Source organism: Pelodiscus sinensis, chromosome 33 (genome assembly GCF_049634645.1).
Source record: "Pelodiscus sinensis isolate JC-2024 chromosome 33, ASM4963464v1, whole genome shotgun sequence".
NCBI classification, from domain to species: Eukaryota; Metazoa; Chordata; order Testudines; family Trionychidae; genus Pelodiscus; species Pelodiscus sinensis.
In genome coordinates, this window is record NC_134743.1 from 3,572,525 (window position 1) to 3,594,966 (window position 22,442).

The window sequence follows — 22,442 nt, forward strand, 5'->3', positions numbered from 1 at the left end:
AGCATACGTAGCATCAGTAGAACATAAGCTTTCATTTGATACCTCACATGGCCCCCTTTATATAGATTTTGGAACAAACACCCTCCCCCGTGGGCAGAGCAGTGATCTGGCTGCTCCCTTTAAAATCTAATAAATGCGTTCTGCAATTTGTGTATCTTTTTCTGCTCTTTTTTGGAAGAGGCTTTTCTGAAATCTGGCCCATTTATACTGAGCCAAATTTCAGAAAAAAAAAACTCTTTTGGAAGATCCTGCCTTCCTCGTGGAACAAGGAAGACAGGGCTTCTGAAAGAGCACATCTGCTCTTTAGCAAAAAAAAAGTGAAAGAGCAAACGTCATCCCTGGACACGGAAGAGTTTTTCGGGGTACCTCTGGTATCCTGCCCCCTCCCCCCAAGTCTAGACATACTAGAGAGGACTGGAGTTTGGAAGTATACAGATTTGAAGTAACAGAGGAAGAAAGACCCTGTCCCAGCAGAGCAGGGAGGCTCCCAACGGGGACGTCTACACAGCAGGGCTAAAGTCAAATTAAGCTCCACAACTTCAGCTATGTCAATTTCGTAGCTGAAGTTGAAGTTGCTTAACTTGGCTTTTGGCGCTGTCCACACAGCAGGAAGTTGAAGGAAAAACACTCTTCGTTCTACTTCCCTTGCTCCTTGTATGATAAGGGCTACGGGAGTCGGAGTAAGAAGCTCCCCAGCTCAACATTATTTTGAATTAAAGGCTTGCAGTGTAGACGCACTGTATATTATTTAGGAATAACGTCTTTTTTTGATGCAGCCAATGTGTGCTGAAAAAGTGTTGGCTAGCTGCAGCATCCTGCCCCCAGGAGATGTCCTGCCCCACCTCCTCTTTTCCCTGTGGCTTAAGTTCCCTTGTATCTTAAGTTCACGGTGCACTGTCTGTCAGTGATCAGACAAGATGCCAGGCTGGGAGTAGCACGGTTAGAACTGTGCACACTCAGGAATGCGAGACTGTAACCGGAATGTGCAGCTGTGCCCTAGCGAGAGCCTCTCCACATCTTAAGAGAATTGGTCTGTGAGTGGGATGGGGTTGGATATGAATGAAATGATCCCCATTTCTCAAATGCCCCCTTGCTCCTGCTCACCATCCTGTGCTTTACAATGTAAACCACAATTGCTCAGGATTGGCCCAGGAGGAAGAATTTCAGCCTGGAGAAAGCTCTAGGGTCAATAGGACTTGCTAAGGTTTTGTCTACACTTAAAAGTAAGCTTTAAATTGAAAGCGTGGCCCTGGAATGAGTGCTGGTTCTATGTCAACCACCTCTGTGAGGGTTAACAGTGCTGGAAGTGTGGCTTAACACACTGGGGCTTAACAGCGCTGTACCTTGCTGTGCTCAGAAAAAGGGCAGAATTTCGGGCGGGTAGGGTGGGCAGTGGCTGTCTGCTCTGGGACCCGACCTGCTTTTCATCCTGTGCCTCTGATTATCAGGGAGTGAACAGAAAGTGCCTGCATTCCGTGCATACTTCTCCCAACTGGTCAGTGAAGGGAGCTCACCAGCCAGGTGTGAGAGGCGTGCAAGTACTTTCTCCTCACTCCCTTTGTGTCTGGGGAACGTGATGAAAAGCAAGACGGAGGACACAGCTGCTTTCCCCTCCCACCCCCAGGTTCCTGAAATTCCGCCCTTGACTCAGAATGGCTCTCCCCAAAGCCAGAAATTTACAGTAGTGTGAAGTGCCAACGTGGACTTGGCCTGAGAAAGCTTCTCTCCATAGGGGAGTGACTCACTCACCGAGCTCAGATGGAGACTACATCTAGATTGCAGGCTTCTTTCAGAAAAAGCTTTTCTGGAAGAGATCTTGCAGAAAAGCTTCTTCCGAAACAGAGCCTCTACACGGCAAAAGCACAACAAAAAAGCGATCTGCTTTTTCGAAAGAGAGCATCCACATTCATTGGACGCTATCTCGCATAAAAGTTGTGATCAGTATGGACGGAGTGGCCACCAGGGCACCTGTGTTATTTCCTGGAGGCCTCTTCTTTTGAAAGAACACCCTCCTCCCCGTCCGTACACAATCTTTCAGAAAAAAGCTTCTTCCTCGCAGAAAGAGGTTTACCACCATTGGAAAACCCCTGCTTTCTTTTCACTTCGTCAAAAGAACACAATTGCAGTGTAGGTACAAGTATTGTTTTTCTGGAAAAACTCTGCAGTGTAGATGTACCTGGAGAGACGATAGCGGCATCTCACTGTTTGCGATCAAGTGTAGAATAAATTGATTCCTGCATCGAATTGGTGTTTAAGGCTTCGTACACCTTTTCAGCCATTTCTTTGTCTTCTGGCTCCTTTAAACAGAAAATATTCGTGTTAACACAGCGTATCTAGGGCTGCTCACTATCTAGGGCTGGTTAGAGACACGGCCAAGCAGCCCTCTGGATATTGATGCTAATTAATAGGAGGCAGAGGTAAATGCCATACATGAGAATTACACTAGGGCTACGTCTAAACTGGCATGATTTTCTGCAAATGCTTTTAACTGAAAACTTTCCCGTTAAAAGCATTTGCGGAAAAGAGCATCTAGATTGGCACGGACACTTTTCCACAAAATCTAGACGCCTACCAAGCTAGTCTGTGCCAATCTAGACATGCTTTTACGCAAAAAAGCCCTGATCGCCATTTTCGCGATCAGGGCTTTTTTGCGCAAAACAAATCTGAGCTGTCTACACTGGCCCTTTTTTGCGCAAAAGGACTTTTGCCCAAACGGGAGCAGCATAGTATTTCCGCAAGAAGCACTGATTTCAGACAGTAGGAAGTCAGTGTTCTTGCGGAAATTCAAGCGGCCAGTGTAGACAGCTGGCAAGTTTTCCACGAAAGCAGCTGTTTTTGCGGAATAACTTGCCAGTCTAGATGTAGCCTAGCTGTGTATGTATAAATAAGGATCCTCAATCATGGATTTAAAAGTAGCCATTCTTCTACAAAGGAATTTCACTAAGCAATTAGAGAGAGAGAGACTGCAGAACTGGAATTTTTCTACCATTACCTTGGGCCTAAACAAAGACATTACTTGGTTAGTACATTACAAAGCCAATTTCTCCTGCCATTGACATCTGCATTTCCACATCAAAAGCCATGTCTGGGACACATCCAGCCCAGCCTCATTAACATTAGAATCCTACAACTGACAGGTACTTCTTCTGTTGTTATATAGCTCTCTTGGTTTCTGTTATTTCCATGCTGATGCATCTGATGAAGTGGGTTTTCCCCATGAAAGCTCATGATTCTATATAATCTGGTTAGTCTCTAAGGGTATATCTAGACTGTATCCCTTTGTCGGCAGAGGGATGCAGATTAGGCAGGTCGAAATTGCAAATGAAGCAGGGATTTAAATATCCCATGTCTAATTTGCATAAAAATGTCCACTGCGTTTTGCCGACTTAGCACTTTGTCAGCAAAAAGCGGCAGTCTAGAGGGGGATCTGTTGAAAAAGGCTTTCTTTCTCGACAGATCTCCCTCTAGACTGCCACTTTTTGCTGACAAAGTGCTGAGTCGGCAAAATGTGACAGCTATTTTTATGCAAATTAGGCACGGGATATTTAAATCCCGCAATGTCGACCTGCTTAATCTGCATCCCTAAGGTGCCACAGAACGACTCATTGGTTTTGAGGATCCTAAAGTCTCTCATATGCTGTTCATGCAGCTTCAGCAGCCTGGTCATTGGGATGTCCCAGGCTATGCAGCAAGTTAATCCCCAAAATCTGCACTAGCCCCAACATCACTCGCCAATAAGAGCAAGAGAGAGAACCCAGGGGTCGGATTCCTAGGGAACCTTATTCTGCCCCTGATACTGCACTGAGCCAGGAACGGGCTCACTGAGTCCTGACTCCCAGTTCCCCCTGATTCCAGGTGGTATGGGCAGGGAAGTCCCTTTTGCAAAGAGCTCACTTCAGCCACAGACTCCACTGTGGCATTCTTAGTGTGGTACAAACACAGCCCAGAAGTGACAGTCCCTCCCTCAAACACCTTCTAGCCCAAGTGCAGAGAGGGGTTATTTGTTAAAATAATGTTTTCTCAATAAATTAATGTAAGTAGAGATGAAGTGAGTGCCGGGGTTGTGCTAAGTTTGAAACGCAACATTAACCTCCTGGGGCTCCCAGACAAGGTGTGTGTGTGTGTGTGTGTGTTTGTGTGCAGGGGTGGGGGAGGGGTCTGCACTCTGGAAAGGGGTGGAGTCTTGGGCAGAAGGGGCAGGGCCAGGAGAAGCCAGCTGTGAGTGCTGCCTGGAGTGTAACACACCAGCCCCCAAGCAGCCCTTAGCACACTCCCCCCCCCCCAGCCCTTAGCGCTCCCTGGCACACATAGGCTACGTCTAGACTGGCATGAATTTCCGAAAATGCTTTTAACGGAAAAGTTTTCCGTTAAAAGCATTTTCGGAAAAGCACATCTAGATTGGTACGATGCTTTTCCGCAAAAGCACTTTTTGCGGAAAAGCGTCCGTGGCCAATCTAGACGCGGTTTTCCGCAAAAAAGCCCCGATCGCCATTTTCGCGATCGGGGCTTTTTTGCGGAAAACAGTACTGTGCTGTTTACACTGGCCCTTTTGCGCAAAAGTCTTTTGGAAAAAGACTTCTGCCCAAACGGGAGCAGCATAGTTTTTCCGGAAATTCAAGCGGCCAGTGTAGACAGCTGGCAAGTTTTTCCGCAAAATCAAATGATTTTGCGGAAAAACTTGCCAGTCTAGACACAGCCATAGAGTGAGGCTATGTCTACACTGCGGGGGGGGGGGGGGGGGGGGGGGGGGGGGGGGGGGGGAAGGTTTCGGAAAAAGATATGCAATTTGCTAACCTTTTTCCACTTCTTTTTTTGGAAGAGTCTTTTCTGCCATTTGGCCCATCTACATGGGGCCAAATGTCAGAAAAACCTCCTCTTTTGGAACATCCCTTTTTTCTCATGCCAAAAAAAGTGCTCGCTTTTTCGGAAACTGTTCTGTAAAAACAGTTTTGTTCCCTAGACCCGGCAGAGTTTTTCCGGGATATCCAGGGATACTGAATTCTTTGCCTCCTTATTCCCCAGCATCAGCAGACCTGCGTATGGGGGAGGTCTCTACTGGGGGAGATCTTTTAATAAACTAGATAAATGCAGCTACCCCCAGCCATATTAGCTCACGCACATTGTGTCTCTTAGGCAGGTAAAGTCCCTGAGCTGTGAATGTACAGTTTGTATTGTGCGCATACGCCCATGGGAGCAACAGAAGCCGTAACGTTATCCCTTTTTAAAGCGAGTTTGCTTGGTTTGGTGTGATCGACCGACAAGCAGCTCCAGCCTCAAATTCTGAAGACTCCTGAGACCTGAGGCTCTTATGTCTGCAGAACGTAAGTAGGCCATCCTGGCCTGTCTTGGCTAGTGGCCAGTAGCAGAGCTTTGGTGGGGAGTGTACACCACAGGGCAGGTTTGGAGAGAGGTTTAGAGTCAACCCAAATATGAGGTTGCATCCTTGACGCAACGGGGCACAGGCGGTCCCTCGACCTTCTGTGCCCACAACCCAGCCAGAGACCTGTTCCCTTTATCAACAGTGTCAGTTCCCACCACCTTCGATTTACAGACAGCTTTGGATCTGCAGCCTGAGGGACTAGTAGCTTCTGCACTAGCAGTAGAGCATCGCTGGCAGCTGTGTGATTTATCCCCTCTCCAGCCGTTCTGCCTTACTTGTGGAGTTCCCTGGCTGAGGAGGCAGCAGCTGTTCCTTGTTTGCCACTTAGGCTTGTGCGTCCCAGCAAGGTCTGTCTCCTCTCCTGGGAGCTGAGTTGTGGGGAGCTCCAGCTGCCCCTTTTCTCCCGATAAGGGGCATGGGCTGGCCATTCCCTCATATGTCCTTCCTCTCTGTCCACTCAGGGCAGTCATCTAGGGTTTTCCTGCTCATTACCATGAAGTGGGGCTCCTTTTCTCCCCTAGGACTTCCCAATCTAGGGGCCCTCTCTTACTTTGACCCCTTTTCCACTTAAAGCTGCCCCACACTTCTAGGGGCCATTGGGCCACCAGGCATTTTGTCACCATGGATACAGTCCAGGACCATTTATGCACCTGGAGTGGTTCAGTGTGGATTTACCAACCCCCTGTCTACAAGTGAGCAGGCTGAAGCAGTACAGGCTCCTCTGGGGTTTCCTCCCCACCCTCACCAGGATGGTGGAATGGTGGACAGTCTCTGACCCTTTGCCCTCCAGCATGAATCCAGCCACAAAATTCAGCCCACCCACATTGCATATTCGCACAGTCCAGTTTTGTGTGCGCTGGCTGCCCACACTGCCAGCAAACAATCACACCGGCTCTAATGGGCGTTCCTTGGTGGTCCATCTTCCTCTCCAGGGCTTTCCTGGGAAGGGGCTCCCACAGTTTCTTCCCCAACTCTTTGTCTTTATGGGTTTGGCCCTCCCTACAGAGAACATCTGCCTCTGTGTACTCTTCGGTCAACTTGGCCTCTACGTCAACTGTGGCAGGTTGGTGGCATCGCAGCCAGACTTGGATATTCTCCAGGATGCCCAGCAACCATTCTAGGAGTGTGTACATTATTTCACTCACCGTTTGCGTCTCATGCCTCAGCCGGCAGGTGGCCCAGTCCACTAGTCTCTGGGCAAATGCTCGTGGCTGCACAGCCGCCGTCCATCGGGCCAGCCAGAATCTTTTCCGATATTTCTTTGCTGACTGGCCCACCTGGTCTAAAATGGCCGCCTTCACCATCTCATAATTCTGTGCCTGTTCCTCGCTCAAGGCCATGTAGGCTGCTTGAGCCTCTCCTGCTAGGTAGGGAGCCAGTCGTAGGGCCCAGGTGGGCCTTTCCCAACTGGCACCCATGGCTACCCGCTCAAATATACCCAGGAAGGCTTCAGGATCATCCGCCGGGCCCATTTTACAGAGTCCCAAGCCTGGCATTTGGGCGCCATCCCCTCTCGCAGTACTCGCCACTCGGCGCAGGAGTTGCTGCTGCATGCTGCTTTGCTCCCGGATAAAGTCTCGCAGGCTTTCTTGCTGTTCTGCCTGCCAGGTGAGCAAGGCCTGTCTCTCAGTCTGGTGGGACTCCTGAACACTTTGCAGGGCCTCCTGCATCTGCTCCTGCTGGGTGACGAGCCATTCCAGAGTCTTCTCCATCTCCAGGCTGCCAACTACACCCACTGGCTCTAGGTCTGGACAGGCCCCCACATGCAACAGGCCAGATTCTTGGCCCCCTGCCGCTTCTGCACTCACCAATCAGCCAGCCAGAGACCTCTGCTTTGGTGTCTTTCCTGACGGTGTCAGTTCCCACCACCTCTTGTTTATAATGTCAGACCTGCAGCGTGTGGCAGGGGAGCACAGCCCTCAAGTACTTCACTCCTCCCCCACCACCACTTCCTTCCTGCCAGTGTTTGGTAGCACCAGGACAATGAGACCAGCCGCTGCTCCCGCTTTGCCACATTTCCCCATTTGTGGGCTTACTCAACCAGCCACAACTGACTCGGGGCTTCCTAGCCAGTACCCTGTCACACGGGACCACCTTGACTACTATCTGTTGATGGGCTATCCTCCCTAGACTTAGCTAGCTCTTGTTTGAACCCAGTTCTATTTTTGGCCACCACCACATCTCATGGCAATGAGTTCCACAGGTTAGTTGTGCATTATGTGAAAAAATACTTCTGCTTGTTTGTGTTCAATCTTCTGCCTGCTAATTTAACTGAGTGATTTCTGGTTTTTGTATTGTGTTGTAGGGCGAATACCACTTCTCGTTCCCTTTTCCTACTGTGTTCATGAGTTTATAGGTGTCTATCCAATTACCCTTCTTAGATGTCTCTTGGCTGTGTCTAGACTACATGGCTCCATCGATGGAGCCATGTAGATGAGGGTTGTAGGCAAAGGGAAATGAAACGGCGATTTAAATGATCGCGGCTTCATTTAAATTTACATGGCTGTCACGCTGAGCCGACAAACAGCTGATCAGCTGTTTGTCGGCTTAGTGCACTAGTCTGGACACTCCCCTGCCGACATCAAAGCCCTTTGTCGGCAGCCCCGTTATTCCTCGTGGGATGAGGTTTACCGGGGCTGCTGACAAAGGGCTTTGATGTTGACAGGGGGAACGTCCAGACTAGCGCGAGAGCCGACAAACAGCTGATCAGCTGTTTGTCGGCTCAGCGCGGCAGCCATGTAAATGTAAATGAAGCCGCGATCATTTAAATCGCGGCTTCATTTGCCTTTGCTGAACAAACAAATCTACATGGCTCCGTCGACGGAGCCATGTAGTCTAGACGTACCCCAATTGCCCTTCTTAGATGTCTCTTTTTACTTAGGCTGTGTCTAGACTACATGGCTCCATGGACGGAGCCATGTAGATGAGGGTTGTAGGCAAAGGGAAATGAAGCGGCGATTTAAATAATCGCCGCTTCATTTAAATTTACATGGCTGCCGCGCTGAGCCGACAAACAGCTGATCAGCTGTTTGTCGGCTTAGTGCACTAGTCTGGACACTCCCCTGCCGACATCAAAGCCCTTTGTCGGCAGCCCCGGTAAACCTCGTCCCACGAGGAATAATGGGGCTGCCGACAAAGGGCTTTGATGTCGGCAGGGGAGTGTCCAGACTAGCGCTCTGAGCCAACAAACAGCTGATCAGCTGTTTGTCGGCTCGGCACGGCAACCATGTAAATTTAAATGAAGCAGCGATTATTTAAATCACCGCTTCATTTCCCTTTGCCCAATAAACAAATCTACATGGCTCCGTCGACGGAGCCATATAGTGTAGATGTACCCTTTCTGTGTAATGCAAACCTCCAGCAGATGGGGCATCTGAAAAATCAATACAGCATTTATAGCTATTTTATTAGTAATTTTTCAGGTCAAATAGCATCTGAATTTTAAACCCTTCTTCAGTCCCTGTTATGTGTGTGAGAAGTGCTGAAGGATTCAGAAATCATGGGGATATTTCTAAAAACTGCTTTTCAGGATTTAAACTCTCAGCTGAATAAATAGCCATTTAAACAATACATCAACAGTTTGAAGCATCTGTCAGGGCTATTTCCCACTCTGGTACCTCAAATGCAGGAGTTGGGGGCTCACAAGAGTCGTTAAAATACCCTGTCACTAAGGGCTTCTCTTCAAAAATTCCCCAAAGATTCCATGACCGTGGATGTCTCTTTTTACTTACTGGCTGTGTCTACACTGGCCTCCCTTTCAGAAAAGGGATGCTAATGTAGCACTTTGGAATAGGCAAATCCGCGGGGGATTTAAATATCCCCTGCAGCATTTGCATTAACATGGCTGCCGCTTTTTTCCGGCTTGGAGATAAGCCGGAGAAAAGCGCCAGTCTAGACATGATTCTCCGGAAAATAAAGCCTTTTCCGGAGGATCTCTTATTCCTCCAGGAACTGCAGGTGCCGCCGCTGGTACTTCTCCTGGTTCCTGGTGCGCCTGCTGGCCCGGGTGCGGGTGGCTGTTGCAGGCGGGGTGGTGCGCCCTGCAGTCCCAGGTGCTGGCGACTGTGGTGAAACAAGAGCAGCGGTCAGTTCTCCCTGGGGACAAGTTGGGTGAAACCCAGCCCCCTTCTGCAATGCCAGGGCTCCTGCATGACACCCAGCTGCTGCTCCATGGTGGGCAAGGCCCAGGCGCACGGTCCCTGGGCTCCCTCTCCCCCCACCCTCCCGTACACATAAGGGGAGCATGATGATACTCACATGTGGAGCCCTCCCCGGCCTCGGACGACACAGGCGTTGTGCTCTGTGGGGTTCCTCAGAGGTCCTGGGTCCTGGGCAGGCTCCCTGAAGGCTCCTGGCTCTCGGCGTCCTCCTGCTCCTCCTCCTCCATGTCCGGGACGGGTCCCTCTGTAGCGCCTATGAAAGTTAATTCGAACTAACGTCTGTTAGTTCGAATTAACTTTGTAGTGTAGACATACCCTATAATCTGTCCACATCCTTTCTGTAATGGAGGAGGGGAGACCCAGAATTGGATGCAAAACTCCAGATGTGGCCTCACCAGTGCCGATTTAAGGGGAATAATCACTTCTCTAGATCTGCTGGCCATGCTCCTCCTTACTGGTCTCTTCTTTGCCCTGCACTGATTTTCTAGTCTCATTTTTTCCCCTCCCAAGCCAGAAGAGACCAGCAACCTCCAGCTCCCATTGGCTGACCAACACACCCCAGTCACCTTCCATTGGGAAGGCTGGCTGTTATTTAGCCTGCCCATGGAAAGAGGGCCTGTAAAGCAGGAGGTGGATAGGAGGAGGGAGAGAAGCAGCTTGTGGGGCCAGACTGCAGAGGCAGAACTCTTCTGTCTCACTCTGAAGCAGGGAAGCGGGTGTGCCTGTCGTGCGGCACAGGGCTGTACCAGCCATGGCCAGTGAAGGGAAGTTAGTGCTCTCTGACTATGGTGCCCTTGGTGAGGGCAGAGTTTGCCTGATCCTAAAACCACCCGTGACCTATGACAGGGCAAAGTGTCCCCATTGAGGCTATATCTACACTACACTGTTCGTCCGGAAAAAGCTACTCAAATTGCAAACCACAGTTTGCGTAGCTTTTTCTGCTTCTTTTTTTGGAAGAGGCTTTTCCAACATTTGGCCTGTCTACATGAGGCCAAATGTCAGAAAAACCCTTTTTTGGAACATCCCTTCTTCCTTGTAAAACAAGGTTTACAGGGACGCCAAAAAAGTGCATCTGCTCTTCTGAAATTACAGACGCATTCCCTGGATGCGGCAGAGTTTTTCCAGGATACATGGTATCCTGGAAAAACTCTGTACTATAGACAAAGCCTGAGATTGGCATGTGTCTCCCCTCATCCCAGCCCAAACCTCCTGCTTTCCTACAGGGAAATCCCGCAGCACTGAGCCAAACCTCTTACTTTGGGATGAGGACCCCCTCCGCAGCCGTGGGGCAGATATACAAAGGCCACCCATTGCTTCACACAGTCAAACAGCAGCGGATATAGGGCAGGAATATAGCCCCAGGCCCCGCGCTTCAATAGGCCCCACGCCAGCGCTGGTGTTTTAGATTACATCAAATCTCTCACCCACTTCCCTGGGGAGCCAGCCTCCTGCCACGTTTGTGCTAGGTTAAGAGTAAAGCTGAAGCACAGACACAGCCCCTGGGGGCAGCCGCCTCTTTCTCTCTTACAGCCTCAGGCTCCCCTCCCAGGTTGCCAGTTCAACTCGCAAGAGAGCACGAGGGGAGGAAGGAATCTCATGTGGAGCGCGAGAGAACACATCACCTGTCTGTGTGTGGCTCATCACAGCTAGCCCTGGGGCAGATGGCTGCTGGGATCTAGAACCACATCCCCCCTTACACACACACACGATCAGGCCACCTGAAGGCACCCGAATGCAGGGCCATCACCCCTCCCCAGTCCGCTCTGTCGCGTCCGCCACTGCCCTGCGCGCTGCGCCTTTCGGAGAGTGGCGAGCGCTGGAGGGGGTGTTGCGATGCAGCTCATCACCGTGGCTGGGAGACCAAGGAGCAGCAACGCGCCTATTTTTAAGCAGCCGAAAGCTCCCCAAAGCGCCCATCCCGGCGGTTTTGGGTTACCCGGGTTATAAACACACGAGACACTGCTGAGGGGGGAGGGAGCCCCCGGTGCCCAGAGCGGATCTCCAGGACATGGGGGCGGCCAGTGGCACTTACTGCAGCGTCTGTGCTCAGCCCTCAGAGCCCCAGCAGCAGGCAGCCGGCAGCCAAGTGTCTGCAGCCACGCGGCGCTGCCATAGCCCGGCCAGGGCTGAGCCTGCAGAGCGAGCCCCCCTTGTGGCGGCCCTTTCCCCGCTGCTCCGCCGGGCAAACTTCTCCCAACTTCACTTCTCCTGGCCCTATTTTGCCCCCAAAAAAGGCAGGCGGGCGGGATCCCTCTGCCGCACTCTAAACTCGCCAGGCTAATGGGCAACCTGGAGAGAGGCCTGTCCTGGGGCAGGCTGCTGAGAGCCCCTGTCAGGTTAGCTTTGCTCTAGCAAGGGTTTCCTTCCCTGCTCCAGGGGCGGATACTTGTCCAAGCCCACCTAGGATCACAAGATATGAGGGTCAAAACGGCAGCCTGGCTACTCTGTTTCAGCCAAAATTACAATATAATTAAATGAAAATTCGTAATTATTAATGCAGAATTTTGTTTAACAATGAAATACAATATAATTAAAATAAAAATTATCCAACTAAATTAAGTTTCTATCTAATTATCCAATTCATATTTAGTATGAAAATAGCCTTCAATCTGCGCATTTGACGCTTTTTTCTATTTTTTCTCCAAAGGGGGCCCCGCAAAATTGTGCTGCCCTGGGCCCAGCAAAACTCTCATCCGCCCCTGCAGTCAAAAGCCTCATATCAAGGAGATGCAAAACACCAATGGGCTTTTCCTCCAGAGTTTTGGCTCATTGAAAATTTTGAAAAAAGTTGTTTTGAAGTTAATCTGAAACAATTTCCCTCCCACCCAATTTTTTTAAATGGCTTGTTGGGCTGCTCTTACATAGTTGTATTTCATGATGGCTTTAGAAAAGTAAAGTAGATCAGGATGACAATTACCCTGCTAAATATCCATGTGACAGTGTGCGTTTTCACCTTCTGCCCTTCGGAGAAGATCATGGTATTTTGCCTTGTAATGAATAGGAAAAACCTGGTCTTCCTCACTAGGAAATTCAACACCAGCTGAACGGACGATGCTTAGTCACTAAAAAATTGTAAAAGCGACGAGGAGTCCTGTGGCACCTTATAGACTAACTGAAGTGTAGGAGCATAAACTTTCGTGAGCAAAGACCCTCTTCGTCAGATGCATGTAGTGGAAATTTCCAGAGGCAGGTATAAATATGCAGGCCAGGATCAGGCTGGAGATGACGAGGTGGATCCAATCAAGGAGGATGAGGCCCACTTCTAGCATCTGATCTGGAGGTGTGAATTCCAGAAGATTGAAGAGCAGAAGATTGAAGTGTTGAATCAATGGACACAAATCTGATATTAGGAATGGCAACATACAAAAACCTGTAGGGGAACACTTCAATCTTCCTGGACACACAATTGCAGATCTAAAAGTAGCCATCCTGCAGCAAAAAAATTTCAGGACCAGACTTCAAAGAGAAACTGCTGAGCTACAGTTCATCTTTAAGTTTGACACAATCAACTCTGGATTAAACAAAGACTGTCAATGGCTTGCTAACTACAAAAGCAGCTTCTGCACTCTTGGAATTCACACCTCCAGATCAGCTGCTAGAAGTGTGCCTCATCCTCCTTGATTGGATCCACCTCGTCATCTCCAGCCTGATCCTGGCCTGCATATTTATACCTGCCTCTGGAAATTTCCACTACATGCATCTGACGAAGTGGGCCTTTGCCCATGAAAGCTTATGCTCCTACACTTCAGTTAGTCTATAAGGTGCCACAGGACTCCTCGTCGCTTTTGCAGACTCAGACTAACACGGCTACCCCTCTGATACTTAAAAAATTGTAAAAATTCCCCTAGGGCCTAGGCACTAAGCTCTCACTCAAGAAATTCTGGTGAAGCAGAAGGAAGTTTTAGACCTTACCTGCAGGCATCACAGTGTGACCCCAGCTTGTTCCAGCTCCCTGGCCCTCTGCACCCAGCCCATCATTAGCACAGAGCATTACCGGCCACATGTAGATGCCAGATGTCACTGGGGAGCGAATTGTTTGCCTGGTTCTTGTCATCCTTGAGTTGGTAGCGGCAGGAAAAGACCCCTTGGACATGATGTAGGGTGAGTCGTGGATGTGATTGTTTCCTTCCTTGGGCTGCACAGAAATCTTCCCATCTTTGCAGAAGACAATATGGGTCACTGGGGAGCCACAAGGGACTAGACAGGACAGCACGGCCGTGTCCCCTTGGCGGGCAGAGAGTCTGTTCAGATACAGTCGTGGGGCGGGGAGAGTGCCTGGGATCAAACACGTCAGTGTGAGACTCCTGGGCTCAGATCCCTGCCTGTGTCAATCAGCAACGCTCCATTCACTCCACTGGAGCATCTCTGATTTACACCAATGGGGAGTCAGACTCACTGTCTCCAGTGGAGCTTGGCTGAACCTGAGCTCTCCAGTCCCTAGTGCGCACACAGGGACCAGTCACTCACCGGGAGAGCTGCAGATTTCCTGGCTGGCGACCAGGGAGCCTGTGAAATAAACACAGAAGGGTCTCAGTGCAAGAGGGGAGGTGGAACGAGGAATTAAAGTGAGGGGAGATGGAAATACGATTACAGCCTCTAAAGAAATGTGGGTGTCTCTGGCCTTCCACAAATCCACCTCCGGCCAGTGGTGAGAGATTGTCCTAGAATAACAGTGGACCAAGTTCTGTCCCGAAATTTATCCCGTGGCCAGAGACAGGTGAATTTGCTGCTCAGCTCTATGCAGCCTCTTTCCTCCAACTCAGGAGGGGATGCTCACAGGCACAATGTGCAGTCTGGTGTCCAGCTCCCAATGTGGCCTCTGAGGATCCGAGCTGGGGAAGGCATGAGGTGAGGTGTCAGGCTCTGATCCTTCACACAGTGTTGGCACTTTCCAGTCCCTACACCATGCCACTAGAGGACTCAGCACCTCCCAGGATGGGACCCTAATTGAGAAAACCATTCTCTGCCCTGTGATCTCCCCTGTCCAGCTAAACCCGGCCGGCGCTGGGCGCACTCACAGAGAAGCCAGAGTCCCAGCAGCAGGATGCTCTGGAGATGCAGTGATACCGGCATGGTCTGGCAATGCTGCAGGGACGGCCTGTCTCCCTTTGCCTCTCAGAGTCTCAGCAAGAGACGTGTGTCTGGCTCTCTCTCATCAGACCTGTCCCCTTGTGATCTGCAGGAAGCAGGGAGCAGAGAAAGGGTGGGCAGGCATTGTCTGGTCTGTCTCCCTCTCCCCCTCCGGTCCTGGGGTGAAGGTACAAAAAGCCACAGCCTCTTTGCTAAGGTGGGGCTATATTGTTATAGGCCTCGCTGTGGCCAGGGGGCATATTCAGTCCCTTGTGTGGCTGGAAACTGCTCTCCCAGCTTTCCCCTCAGGTGTGCTGGGCAGGTCCTCTGCTGTTCCCAAGTTCTGAGTCGGTCAACAGGGTCAAACCAGACGTTTTGAGACCAGCTCCCAGCTGTTGGGGTCTGATGCTGCGTCAGCCCAGCCTCTCTGAGCTGAACTCCCTGCATTTCAATCTTCACAGGTTGGATTTTTGCTTGTATCAGCCCCACAGCTTCAATGAAACCCAAAAACCACAGCATACTGACCACAAGCTTTCCAGCTCTATCCACAGTGACTCCAAGGTCTCTTTCGTGCGCAGTAACAGGTAAGTGAGACCCCACCGTTTTGCATGTAGAGTTGTGACTGTGTTTTGCAAGGTGCATTACTTTACAGAGGCGACAGGTAATTGTGGTTAGTCCATTTGTCTCGTGCCATCCATCTCCAGCCTTCCACAAAGAGAGGCCAGGGACACCATTTCTACCCCCTGGCTAATACCACTCCATGGACCCAACCTCCATGAATTTATCTAACTTCTCTTTAAACTCTGTTATAGTTCTAGCCTTCACAGCCTCCTGCAGCAAGGAGTTCCACAGGTTGACTATTTGCTTTGTGAAGAAGAACTTTCTGTTATTAGTTTGAAGCCTGCTACCCATTCATTTCATTTGGTGTCCTCTAGTCCTTCTATTATGGGAACTAATGAAGAATTTTTCTTTATGCACCCTCTCCACATCACTCATGCTTTTATAGACCTCTATCATATCCCCCTTCAGTCTCCTCTTTTCTAAGCTGAAAAGTCCCAGTTTCTTTAGCCTCTCTTCATATGGGACCTGTTCCAAACCCCTGGTCATTTTAGTTGCCCTTTTCTGAACCTTTTCCAAGGCCAAAATATCTTTTCTGGGGTGAGGAGATCACATCTGTACACAGTACTGAAGATATGGCGTACCATAGTTTACTTCCCCTCCTCCTTCTTCCCCTGGCTACCCCCTTCCAGCTCCCTCCTCCCAGGTTTCCCTCTCCCCTCTCCCACCCTCTCTCTTCCCCTCTCCCACCTCCTTTTCCCAGTCTCCCCGAGTGTTGTTCAATAAGGAGAGTTTCTATTTCTGAACACACGTGTCCTTTATTTTGTACATCCGGAAGAGGGGCTAGGAGGGCTAAGTGGAAGAAGGTGAGGGAGGAATGGGGTACAAGCCCCCAATGGGGAGGACTGGGGTGGCTCTGCAGGCTCCTCGGGGTGGAAGCTCTCCTGCAGCCCCCTGATTGACCCCCCCCCCCCAGATGGCAGTCTGCGGCAAGTGCAGCCGGGCTGATGGCCGAGTGCTGTGATGTGCCGAGTGTGGGCATTCGGGGCACTCCAAGCCAGGACTGCTTTGCTGTCCCTCATCGAGTTAGACAAGCGAGCTGGGAACCCCCGAGAACTGTCTGTCCGGGGTGGGGGTCGGGTCCCTTTAAGCACAGCCCTCGGCTAGCCTGAGACAGCAGCTCCACGCTCTTAGTCCTAACCTGATGCCCTGCCGGCACTGCTTCCGGCCAGCCTTAACCTCGGTTCAGGGCCCACTCAGTGTGGACATGCTAGTTTGAATTAGCAAAATGCTAATTCGAACTAGTTTTTAGGTCTAGATGCACTAGTTCGAATTAACTTAGTTCGAATTAACTAATTCGAATTAAATTAGTTAGAATTAGTGCTGTAGTGTAGACATACCCTTAGACAGCCACATGCTGTGTGAGGGAAAAATTGAGCATCACTGCTACGGCTCCTCACCCAGGGGTGCCCAGAGTGGTGTGTTCAGTTTGATGGAGTACATGGACCCAGAGTTAATGCTTTGCTGTGACCCTGTCACTGTTCAATGCTGGAGAGTAACAGGGAAATGTTAACACCCTTACCTCTTTGGGCTCCTGAGCTAATCAAACCAGCCCCCCATAGCCCAATTCCCAGAACATAGGCTGCAATATTCGATCACACGAGCTCCTCTGGGCTGACCTCTGAGGCTGTGGGCTCTGATGCTGGAGCGTTGACTATTTCCAGACAAAATTGCAACTCTAGCCTCCCCAATGAACTCGACTCAGGGGCCTCCCTAGGAGCTGAGCACTGTGGAAGTCCTGGTCCTGTGTCTATGGAGAGGCTCAAATAATGGCAGCAAGCATGGTTTGATCACTGGGGAATGGACACTTTGCCATTTTCCTCCTGCTCCAAAGCCAATCAGCTGGTGTTGCTCAAACATGTCTAAAATGCATCTCTGGGCAGCAACCAGGCCTGGGAGTTTTCACCCCTGGCAGGAGAACACTAAGTGAAGCTACAACCACCTGGAAACACAATATACAGCCAAGCTGTTTTGAAAATGGCTCCTGCAGAGATCTGTGACTGCCCTGAGCAGCACCTGCAGCATGGGAAAGGCATGGTCGGCTGCCTCATCTGTAAGCAGGACCGCTGGGGTCCTAATATACTGGGAGGACTGCAGAGCTTCCCCTTGATGGTGGCAAAGCTGTCTGATGGGGATTCCAGCAGCACCTGACCCAGAGGGTTGTCTGTGGGGTGCAGGGGCAGATGACCATTTTGCAGGGTCCAGGGCAGCATAATTTTGCAGAGCCCCCCTTTGCCACGGTGCATGCGCAGTGGCGCCATGGTGCATGCGCGGGGCTTTTTGAAGCGCAGGGCCCGGGGCGGCCGCTCCGCTCGCCCTGCCCTATATCTGCCCCTGGTGGGGAGAGTGAGGAGCAGAAGGGCGAGCCAGGAAGCCATTTTGATGCCTGTAGTAGAACATGCACATATTTAGCTGTGACAGCGCTTTGTTATCTATGGATTGATGCTCCAAATGGACTCTGCAGAGGTGCTGGAGTCACTTGAAAGACCTTTGAGCTGGCAGGAGTTGAGTTCAGGTTTTGTTTTTAAAAACAGGCCCCTTGAGTGTGGATTTTCAGATCCCAATTATTGTGTTATGCACAGGACAGAACCACGCACCAGCAGTAACAGGTGTGCTTCCAAGTGTGTTTTGTTCCAAGACTGAGGGGCTCCAGTGGAGGAGAATGGGTATGTGAAGCCAGACTCCGAGGGGTGCAGGCAGAGCTGTGCATGGGGGGTGGGAGCCCGGGGCAGGGAGAGCAGGGCGCTGGGTGTCCGGCTTGAGAACAGAAAATACAACACGAGAAGGAATCGCAGGAGGAAGAGCTAAGCCACAAGCCGCCTATAAATAAGCCCTGCCTGAGCTGTGGTCAGGAAGCGAATTCATGCAATGCACCGACACAGAGCCCGGCCGCAGGCCACCCCTGGGGTGCGGTCACTCCATTACCAGAGGAATCTCCCGTGAGAAGCTGCTCCCGTCTGTAGAAACCATTTTATGTTTAGCTGAAAGCCATCTTGTATAACAGAAACCATTTCAGCTTTTTGCCTTTGCACGTAGACCAAAGTGAACTTTCTATCACCCCATGTGCCAGGCCAAGACAGATGTGCTATTGGTATGTGTTAATTGGGCTGGTTTAGACAGGAGAGGTACTCCCTCTTACCTGTCTGCCATCTTGTTGATAAGGCTTTATTTTTCCTAGCTTAATTGATGATTTCTGTAATTGGATGCCCTGACGTCAGACTGTTTGGTCAAGGGTATAAAGATACTAGGATTGATTGTATTAGCCAGCCTTACTGGGCCCGGCTCTGCTGGGACAACGTTTGGCTCACTTTGCTTTACTGATCAATAAAGCTATCTGTTTGTTAGCTGCCTAAACAGAGAGGAGCTTGTTTTTGCTTCGACAATTTGGAGGTTCCACCGAGATTCCTAACGCGCCACTTGCCCATATGGACAGACCGGCACTCCACTGACAAACTTCTCAGAGCGCTCAATAGAAGGTAAGGGGGATACCTGTTATGAAATCTCCTGGTGAGGGCTTAGGATTTGGAGTGACGGTCGGCCATTGGGGTAAGGGGAGCTATGGAATTCAATTTTGTGGAGCGGCTAACATTTTGTCTGTCTGTGTCTGTCTTTGTCTATTAGGCCTGTCTTATGTGTCACAGTTCCAAAAGGGCACACTGGTGTCTCTAGTGAGGCAGCCATGCGCTGGACCCTCTGTGTTCGGACGCTAAAAGCTGGTGTAGTGCCATTACTCTCTCTCGGCACACGGAACTGTGGGGAAGCTTTGTCGTCTCTTTCTGTTACTTGTGAACGTAGTACTGACCTCTGAGGCTAACCCCAGGCCATAGTATTTCCCCATTCTGCCAGGCTGTCTCCAGGCGCCAAGACGTGGTGTTCTGCTGGGCTGGGGTGGGTGCCAGAAATCCCTGTGAGCCAGGTGGACTTTGAGTCCAGCGCCTCCCATCAAAGAGGAGGGGGATCAGTGTGAGCAGGCAGATTTCTCTTAATTCGGTGACTCGCAGAAGATGGTGTAAGCAGGCAGACTTTTGGTTCGGTGCCTTACAGAATCCTTTTAAGCACACGCAGAAAATGGGTGTAGGTCAGTCTACAGAAATTCCAGTGCCTTCTAAGGACAGTCTGGCTTTCTTTATGTATACCCACTATGGGAAAAATACTTTCAAGTTTTTAGATAAATTGAATTTGTATACTCAAAATGACTCTAAATTACAATTCCCATTTCGATATAACTAAAGTTTTACATTTAAGGGGGGCTCTTGAGGGTTGTGGAACAAAAACTCCCAATCTGCAATGGTCTGCCTATCTACCATGGTATGAAGAAACTTTTAAAAGGCAGAAAGAATCTCAATTAAGAAGCTTCAAAGATACTCAGGAAAAACTGCAAACACAGATCAAACTGCTGAAAGAGGCTGGCACTCAAATTGAAAGCAGTGATAACTAAGCCTAGTGCACCACCTATTGGGCAATTGTATCCTTGTCTCCCAAACCCTGATTCACAGGATGACATGAATGATGTCCTGTGCCCCGCATGGAATCCCCTGCCATATCCGATCCTGGCCCCAGCTCCCGAGCCCCAGGAAGTTTCAGAGAACCAAGCAGTTCGAGGGGAGGGGGGGATAGAATAAAGAAACAGGGAGTGACAACACATTTAGCAGCCAAGAGCCTCGTGCTAGCAAAAGGACAACAGTCAAAGTCAAGTGCAGAGGCGGTGGTTAGTAGCAAGCAGAACCTTTGGTTTTACAATCTCCTTTAAACACTGGCTGTTCCTCATTCAGTGTCAGCATTACTTTTAAAAGGGAAAACCCAGCACCTTTCTAATGCCCGTCTTGTTAAATATGAACGGCTTCTCTTTGCTTCTTCCAATGTCTCTGTAATTCGCTGTGACACTTTAATCCTGCTACACTACTCCCTGCACCCTACAAAGGGAAGCCTCGTGACTGTTTGCAGGTTGTGCAAGCCATCACCTCTCCCAGACCAGACCTGTCTGAAATGCCTTTGGATAACCCTGATTTTATACTTTATACAGATGGTTCTTGCTTTTACAATTCTAGTAGAGTTTTAGTACCAGGCTATGCAGTTTGTACTGTCTGGGATGTAGAAGAATCTGCCCCTCTACCTGCTGTTTCTTCCGCACAGGTAGCGGAATTAATGGCTCTCACAAGAGTTTGTCATATTGCTGCAGGAGTGTCTGCTACTATCTACACTGACTCCCGGTATGCCTTTGGTGTAGTTCATGATTTTAGTATGCTTCAGAAGCAGCAAGGTTTCCTTACTTCCTCTGGCCACTCTATAAAAAATAAACCTTATGTAGCCGCTTTACTTGATGCAGTACTTTTACCTTCGGCTCTTGCTATTGTTAAGTGTGTAGCTCATTCCTCTTTCTCTAATGAAGTTGCATTAGGAAATGACATGGCCAATCGGGCTGCTAAGGCAGCCGCCTTATGTCCTCCTTGGGCTGAAGCATTGTACCCTTCTCTCCCACCACCACCAGCTCCTTTGCCATCTCTGTCAGAACTGGCCCTCCTGCAGGACCAAGCTGCAGAATCGGAAAAGGAAGAGTGGAGACTGGCAGGGTGCACCTTGCACCCAGACCATTTGTGGCGCAGCTGACGGCCGCATTGTTGCCCCAGTGGTCTTGCTACCTCACCTTGCCTCCGTGCTCCATAAATTGTCACATGTTGGCAAAGGGGGGATGGTGGCAATCCTAAAGCAAAATTGGTTTGCTCCTAAATTCTCCCAAACAGCTAAAAATTACTGTCTGGCTTGCCCTGTCTGCCAAGCCCACAACGTGGGTAAACCTGTAAAAATAGTTCCGGCAACCAGACCTCTGCCTTTGGGGCCATTTCTGAATTTACAGATGAATTTTATTCAATTGCCTAAATGTCAATCCTTTAAATATGTGCATTCCCCAATGGGACAGGAGAATGGGTCTGTGTGATCATGAATGAGAGGGGAATGTGCCCATCACATGATGTCTCTATTAAAAATACTAGCAATACCTGTCCTGTTGGGATGGCAGACTTACACTCAGGTTGGTCTGGTTTGGCCTGCTGGGTGTCTTCCCTCCCTATGCACACTAAAGAAGGGGGGAAGTCTGCCAGCCTTTCCAGAACATGGGGCTGGAGCCCCCCCACCACCACCACCCAGCACCACCAGTTCTGTCCTGTCTATGGGGCTCGATCCTGTTCTCAGGCAGCTTAACTCCATTCACTGCCGTGGGGCTTAACCCTGTTGCTGCCCCTGTGGGGTTCAGCACTGCACCTGGGTGGCCTCCACCCCTGGACTGAAACCTTTTCACCACCATGGGGATGAGCTCTGCAGGGTGAGCGAGGGAGCTCTTGGGATAAGGGCTGAGCATCACGGCAGTGAAAGAGCTTTAGCCCAGTGGTAGGGGCTGCCCAGGAGCAGGGCTTCAGCCCAGTGGATTTCTCACTCATTCTGGAATGTTCTAGAAACTTCTCAAGTCTTCCAGTGTAGTCTCAAATGTTCTCTGGACAGGCACCTCTCTTTTTAAAACAGTTTAGATTGTGGGCGATAAACAACATCAACCTGTTTAAACAAACAAGAAATTAAATGTTTTGAATTACTAGTTCGAATTAAGGGGTGTGTAGCCCCTTAATTCGAACTAGTGGGAGGCTAGCCCTCCCCAGGTTTCCCTGGTGGCCACTCTGGCCAACACCAGGGAAACTCAATGCCCCCCTCCCGGCCCCGGACCTCTTAAAGGGGCACAGGCTGGCTACGGTGCCCGTGCCAGGTGCAAGCCTGCCAGCACCCAGCCAGTAGACCCTGCACCTGGCACGGCACAGAGCCACCCACCCGATGTCCCCCAGCCCACCCCCTCTTCCCGGGACCAGGCTGGCGGCTCCCAGGAGCTTGCCCTGGACCGCAAGAGGTGGGCACCTTCCTGGGCTAGTGCGGACATCGTGGACCTCGTCCATGATCTCCGCACTAGGCACAGGAAAGTGGCCGTCTAGGGCAGGAGAGCTGCCAGCCTGGCCACCCAGGAGCAGGTGTGCATGAAAATCAAGGGGGTCCACTGAGACCCCCGACCCTGAGCCCTGAGCTTACAATGGCCGTCCTGGGTCAGACCAAAGGTCCATCTAGCCCAGTAGCCTGTCTGCCGACAGCGGCCAACCCTAGGGACCCTGGAGGGGATGGACCAAAAACAGTGACCAAGCCATTTGTCTCGTGCCATCCCTCTCCAGCCTTCCACAAAC

The 22,442-nt window shown here is 50.4% G+C and overlaps 1 protein-coding gene and 1 long non-coding RNA gene across 3 annotated transcripts in view; one reads left to right on the top strand and one right to left on the bottom strand.

Annotated features, from left to right (window-relative positions):
- LOC142823374 (uncharacterized) overlaps window positions 1-21,847 on the top strand; it is a 33,043-nt gene extending 11,196 nt beyond the window's left edge. For both annotated transcript variants that reach the window (XR_012898601.1, XR_012898599.1), the window contains one exon: window positions 15,072-21,847. This is a non-coding gene — a long non-coding RNA (uncharacterized LOC142823374). The remainder of the gene's footprint in view (window positions 1-15,071) is intronic.
- LOC142823381 (uncharacterized) lies at window positions 790-7,278 on the bottom strand. The gene is made up of 2 exons (XM_075914353.1): window positions 6,526-7,278; window positions 790-2,297 (listed from the first exon to the last, which is right to left on the bottom strand). Exons 1-2 carry the CDS (start codon window positions 7,090-7,092, stop codon window positions 2,199-2,201), a joined length of 666 nt encoding a protein of 221 aa, XP_075770468.1. The 5' UTR covers window positions 7,093-7,278; the 3' UTR covers window positions 790-2,198.
- Window positions 21,848-22,442: the final 595 nt, after the last annotated feature.